The following is a 6,217-nucleotide window of genomic DNA, read 5'->3' on the forward strand; positions in this document are numbered from 1 at the left end:
TACTTCACTTAAGTAAAAGTACAAAAGTTAGAAGCAAAATATACTTAAAGTATCAAAGTAAAACTACACTTTAGGCAGAATGCAAACATTGCGTTATTATTATATATAGCATTTATTATTATTATTACTGAATTGGAGAACATTTGACCTGCTCTATATACTGTTACAGAGCTTAACTATGGCACAGTATCGTCTTTTATAATTGATAATATGTTTTTTTGTAAAATCCTAATCTGTGTAGTAACTTCAGCTGTTAGATAAATATAGAGGTGTAAAAAGTTTCCCTTGAGATGTAGTGGATGAGAAGTGTAAAATAGCAGAACATTTTGATTCTCAAGTAAGTAAAAGTACCTCCAAATTCTACTTAAATACAGTACTTGGGTGCAGTATTGTTATACTTTGGTAATTAAAGGATCTGAATACTTACACTAGCTAAAGTTAATCTTCAAACATGGGTTTAGTCGTATTTTTTGTCTCCATCATGGCCGTCCATGGGAACACCAGTTGCAATGAAATGGATGTGAAAATCCGGCAACTGCTCTGCGCATGCGTACTGCCCCAGCGGTTTAGGTGTGAGAGCAGTCTCGCGTAACTTCGCCGAGGAAACAGTTGGTTTATAGCAACAGTAAAGCCCATCACCAGACACAACGGGACGAGAGAGGAGCACTGTCGCACTTCAGTGAGTAATATTAACTCAACCTAACTCACAATGGGCTTCTTTACGCATGAAAACGGTTTATTTAACGGCTAGTTTCATTTACGTCTCACGTAAATACTTGTGTCGTTCCCGTATCTGACAGTTATTCTGCCGTTGACAATGTGCGTGTGTTATCTAAAAGGCCTTAACGTGAGGCTGAAAACAAAACCGTCTTAGTTACACGAGGGGATATATTTAGTTCGCTAACATCACTGCGGTGGAATTAAATCAGGTGGGAACTCTCTAAATTCAACAGAAACCATCCACGCGCAGCAAACGTTAGCGGTGTTAGCTAGGAGCTAACGTACTGTCGCACGGTGACTGTCGCACTTACCGAGGCTGTAACGTCAACTGTCACAAACACGGACCGGTGGCGCCGATCCGAACCGGGCTGTGACGTTAGACGTTAGGCTTAGAACGCACGAGGGTTTACCTGAGTTATTACGTACTTTTATAAAGGTGTATATAAGTCGTACAACGTACAATAGCTGTCAACAGGAGGTAAATTAACTGGTGGTCAGATTTCCTTTATTTTATAATAAGATAAACAATCAAGTAAATGAGGCTCACTAAAAACTACTGCATTACTTTTACTTATTATAATTATATTCATCCTACATGCTCATTTTGTAATCTGAAATAGGAATTAAACCTGTTTTTGTAACTGCTGATACAATAATTACAACATTCTGACATTATATCTAATATGATGGACGTAATGTCTAATACGATGGACATATCCTAATCATTGAACATTTTGAATCAACCAAATACACTTAACGTTACTTGATTTTATATTGTATACATATAACTACATGCAACTCACCCAGAAGCAACTTGAGATATGATCTTACCTAAACATTGTTTGTATTTTTTGCCATTTGTGTATTTGATATCTATTTATTTATATTTTCACATTTGCACTCTTGCCTATTTCGTTCTGCAACTGCTGCACAACAATTCCCCTCAGGATAGATGGTAAATGAAGAGTAAAATGCAACAAAATATTTTGAAGATCTGGGGAAAGTTGGGAAAGTCCAGGTTTAGGTTTTTACATACTGATGTAATTTAAAATAAGTTAACAGCGAGTTGCTATTGGTTGTAGTGGCCCTGATGCTCTGTTAATTTGCTATTAATAGCATGTTTGTCTTCCACATATCTAAAGAGGTCTCACTGACTGGATAGCTATTTATATTACTGTGTGTGCTGTTAGCTTCATATGTGGAAGCAAAATAAACTCTGAAATAAACCGTTTTGTATCCATTTTGGAATCTTAAGCCAACAAATTAGTCAAAGTAGATTTCTGGGGTGAAAGGACACAGCGGCATTAACCGGCACATGCACCAGCAGCATTTGCCTGGTAGACAGTGTTGATTTGAATGCAGGAAATGCTTTGTTATTGTTGGATTGTTCCTGGTCTCGAGCTGTCAGCGGGATGAATCGTAGCTGTGTTACATGTTTATGCCGGTTGGATCCTCCTGCTGGGGATCTCGGCTGCCTTCGTGCACTACGGTGGGTTACTGCATTTTTTCGCCCTGGGCTAAACGGATTAACTGTTGCAGAGATTAGTGACCTAGTGAGTGAACTAGTGACCGGCTGCATGTTCATCTGTGGTGTTTCTCTTTGTGACCATGCGGGGGAGCTCTTGTGAAGGACTCTAAACCGGTGTGACTGTACAGTTTCAGATTTGTCAGATTCAATAAGTAACTTTTAAAGCATGATTGTTTTCATGGTGCAGTGTGAATGCTACAGCGTCACTGATATCTCACAGGATAGGTGTTTCTGTCCGCAGGTCTTTCTGTAAGGGGGTCCACCACAACCAGATTTGAACAGTTCACACCAAACACACACACAGCGTAGGTGAGTGAAGTGTGTGTGTGTTTGCTTTCTTTTATTTGTTTATTGCCTGGCGATAAAGCAAGCAAGCAAGCAAATCTCACATATTACTAAGACGCCTAGTCATGATGATAATAATAATAAACTTTATTTTTACTGCACTTTTTAAAGCAAAGGTTGAACCAGGAATAAAATGTTTCAGGACTGCAAATAAGACAAATAAAATCAGACGATATCAAAATTATACACAAATACAATGGAATGAAATGGTGTGGATTTTGGCAGTCGATTAAATGGTTTATATGATATGATTTTAATGAAAAAAATTCTATTCTTTAAGTATATTTCCATCTTAAATAAAAGATTTATTGGAATCAGGTTTATTTTGTAAAAAATAACTCTCCTGTCGCATTTTACCAATTATTTATATTATTTGTTGATGTTTTATTGTCAGATAAAAACATGAAATGATTTGTGTCACGTTATGACCACATCTTTAGTAATGCTACAGCACAGAGTTGGAAACTTTCCTTTAATTCATTCTGCTCTGTAAGAGACGACTCTGCTCATCCCATTACAGCCGGGATTCTGGAATAACATTTGTTTTTTGTAAATTGTATCCTTCACTCACTCTGGAGGAAAAGTTAAGTTAAGATAAGATAATCCTTTACTGATACAGAGAGATGGAGACAAAAACAGAAGTAATTGTCAGAAGTGGGATGAAAACACATTCCTCCAGGGGAGACTGTGACCTGAACATAGAGCCTTTAGACCGCTCGGCCTTCTCTGGCCTCTCTTCACTTTCAACATGAACAAATACAAAAGGTGCAAGAACTTGAAGATGGAGACATGCTGCACAAATATGCCGAAAGAATGATCAAACAACAAAGAATCAAAAGCATTTTGTTTTGGCTGTAAAAATCACCCCCTTTTACATGGATATCCCATCAGTTTTGATGGTAGATGTAGACGATGAAGCAATAAATTCCTCAGTGCGTGCTATATTTGACAGGATAGCTGAGATCTCCTGCTGGCGGAGTGCCTACATGTACCTAGAATGCAAGAAGAACAACCGATTTAGCAGCTCTCTCGTCAGTTTAGAACGCACTGAGGAATTTGGGGCTTCAATGGACTACATTTACCGTCAACACTGATTGGACATCCACATAAAAGGTGGCAACAGTTTCCCTTTAGATTAAATTGTAATTTGTTTCTGTTTTTTTTTAATCTGAATATAGTAGTTGTGTACATTAATCGAACTGGTGACTATACGTATTTATCATTCAGCTGTTGATATGCATGTGCTAATGTGTGTCTTTGTGAATCAGGAGGATGGCGTTGAATGTTTACTCCACCTCTATGACTGTAGAGAACCTGAGTCGTCATGACATGTTGGCATGGGTCAACGACTCTCTGCAGCTCACACACACAAAGATTGAGCAGCTCTGTTCGGGTAAACATACACACACTTTTTCTTTTTGAATGTTGTTTGTAATTCAATTCAAAATGTGCATCAAGCTCTAAAAGTAAATAATTTTTTCCTCCATAGGTTCCGCTTACTGTCAGTTCATGGACATGCTGTTTCCAGGGTGCATATTAATGAAGAAAGTTAAGTTCAATGCGAAACTGGAACATGAATACATCAACAACTTCAAGGTCTTACAGGCTTCATTCAAGAGAATGAATGTGGACAAGGTGAGAGCACACACACACTCATTAACATGCACACAGTCAGACGAGATTCGATTAAACAAAATGTCCCCCTGGGTTAACAGAGTTGTTGAAATATGTAAGTTGACAAAAGATAACATCTCTGATCAAAGACACCTCTGACCACATATACTGCATAATGTAGCTGTGGAGTTACAAAATAATTATTTTATCAACGCTTCACCTCTCTGTGCTCCTCTCCTCCTCTCAGATCATCTCCGTGGAGAGGCTGGTGAAGGGGAAGTTCCAGGACAACTTTGAGTTCCTTCAGTGGTTTAAGAAGTTTTTTGATGCCAACTATGATGGGAAAGAATACGACCCTCTCATGACACGGCAGGGCCAAGAGGGAACGCCGCCTCCACCCAACACCCAAGGTACACTAAACACACACGCACACACGCATGTGTCACTATCGGCTGTGTGTGAACCCAAAGGCTTCATTTCATTGCTGTCACCTCTTCATGCAAACATCCCAATCTCTAACACAGATGAACCCATTCGCCACAAACCTAAAAGACCCTCTCGCTCAGGTAACATGCCATGCATAGGACGTGTGTTTGTGTGTGCGTGTGTGCGTGGGGTGTGTGCTTGTCAATGCTTGCAGTGTGTCTAACCTTCATTCAAAATGTGAGTTACCTGGTTTATGGATTTGTGTATTCTTGCTGGTTGTGGGCCGTGTTGGGGGCAGCTACACAACAAGCACAATATACATTTTCTTTTAAAGTAGCTTCACACAATCTCTCGAGTTTTCTCGACATTGTCTCTCCAAAAGCAGCCCTTGTGCACTGAAGAAGGAAATGTAAAAGTTATCATCAACTGTCTGAAGCAGAGGTGCTCTCTCCAGGCTCTATATTAAGGGATGTGTGCCTAGTCGATGTCACACTGAACCCCAAGTTGCTCTCTGGGCGCTTTACAGCACTGCTCCTAAATTCTTAGGATGGGTTAAATGTAGATGACAAATTTCATGGCTGCACTTTATTTCAAACTGCTAGCAGTGATGGGCAGTTTTGACACTACAGGTGTTCTTAATAAAAATCAAAGCACACTGCAAAGACGTCCTATTGAGGTTGAATCTTTGTGTGTTTTTTAAATTTTGTACCTTCTTTAAGGCCTTGAGGCTGAGGAAACTTTTGCAAAGTGAGGACAATTTGACCCGCCCTCATCTCCTGAAGAGGGGCTTGTTGCCGGTTAGGACTTGGCTTTAGGGTTTTAAGGTTAGAAGCCAGTTAAGGTGATGGTTAGAGTTAAGGTGATGTTATTTTGCCACTGCAGATCAGCAGTACATCAACAATAGCTCTAAGTGTTTTGTCAGTGTCTTCACTGTGTTCAACAGAACTTGCAGCCCAAATGCAATCATGTAAGAAAATAAGGGAGACTTAAAGCATAAAAAGATGCGTTGGGTAAAATGTATGCTCATGTAATGCAAGTAAAGCTTGAGCTGTTACAAAGCCAGAGTAGTAGACGGCTGCATCTCAATCTGTTATCTCGAACCGACATCTCACAGCCGACTTAAAACAACACAGCCTAAACGCTTTCATCCAGACATTTGTAGCTATACCAACGTGTGTGTGTGTGTGTGTGTGTGTGTGTGTGTGTGTGTGTGTGTGTGTTTCTTCCAGGCCCCTTGAGAACATCCCCCACGACACCAAAGACTGTTTGCACCACCCAGAGGCAGATAAACCTAGCAGCAGGCCGCAAGACCGCTCCCGTGACCCGCAATGGAGGAGAATCTGAGCTCATAGAGCTCAACCAGCAGGTACCAGCTGCTTTCATCTGTTCAGCCATTTCTAAAAATACAAACACACCCTGTTGTTTCCTGTCATGGCATCGCACCGAGGTAGCAGCGCAGGGCTCGCATTAAACTGCGTGAATAATTGTACCCGTCAGTTAGGGCTGGGCGGTATGACCAAAAATGCGTATCACGGTATTTTGTAAGACTCTGGCGGTTTCACGGTACATCACGGTATTTTTTTT

General features: G+C 40.2%; 1 protein-coding gene across 4 annotated transcripts; it reads left to right on the plus strand.

The window, feature by feature from the left end:
- The first annotated feature begins 578 nt into the window (after positions 1-578).
- LOC116391123 (microtubule-associated protein RP/EB family member 3-like) lies at positions 579-6,161 on the plus strand. Of its 4 annotated transcripts, none has more exons than XM_031861398.1 (6): positions 579-679; positions 2,490-2,553; positions 3,862-3,986; positions 4,083-4,228; positions 4,455-4,617; positions 5,863-6,161. In XM_031861398.1, exons 3-6 carry the CDS (start codon positions 3,866-3,868, stop codon positions 6,102-6,104), a joined length of 672 nt encoding a protein of 223 aa, XP_031717258.1. In that variant the 5' UTR covers positions 579-679; positions 2,490-2,553; positions 3,862-3,865; the 3' UTR covers positions 6,105-6,161. The 4 variants fall into 4 exon arrangements, with proteins under 4 accessions (XP_031717258.1, XP_031717259.1, XP_031717256.1 ...); XM_031861396.1 differs by having other exon boundaries at positions 580-679; positions 2,490-2,557; positions 5,863-6,159; XM_031861399.1 differs by lacking the exon at positions 2,490-2,553 and having other exon boundaries at positions 5,863-6,160.
- Positions 6,162-6,217: the final 56 nt, after the last annotated feature.

The sequence above is a fragment of the Anarrhichthys ocellatus genome, unplaced genomic scaffold (genome assembly GCF_004355925.1).
Source record: "Anarrhichthys ocellatus isolate YVR2014 unplaced genomic scaffold, GSC_Weel_1.0 scaffold25, whole genome shotgun sequence".
In the NCBI taxonomy this organism is placed as follows: Eukaryota; Metazoa; Chordata; class Actinopteri; order Perciformes; family Anarhichadidae; genus Anarrhichthys; species Anarrhichthys ocellatus.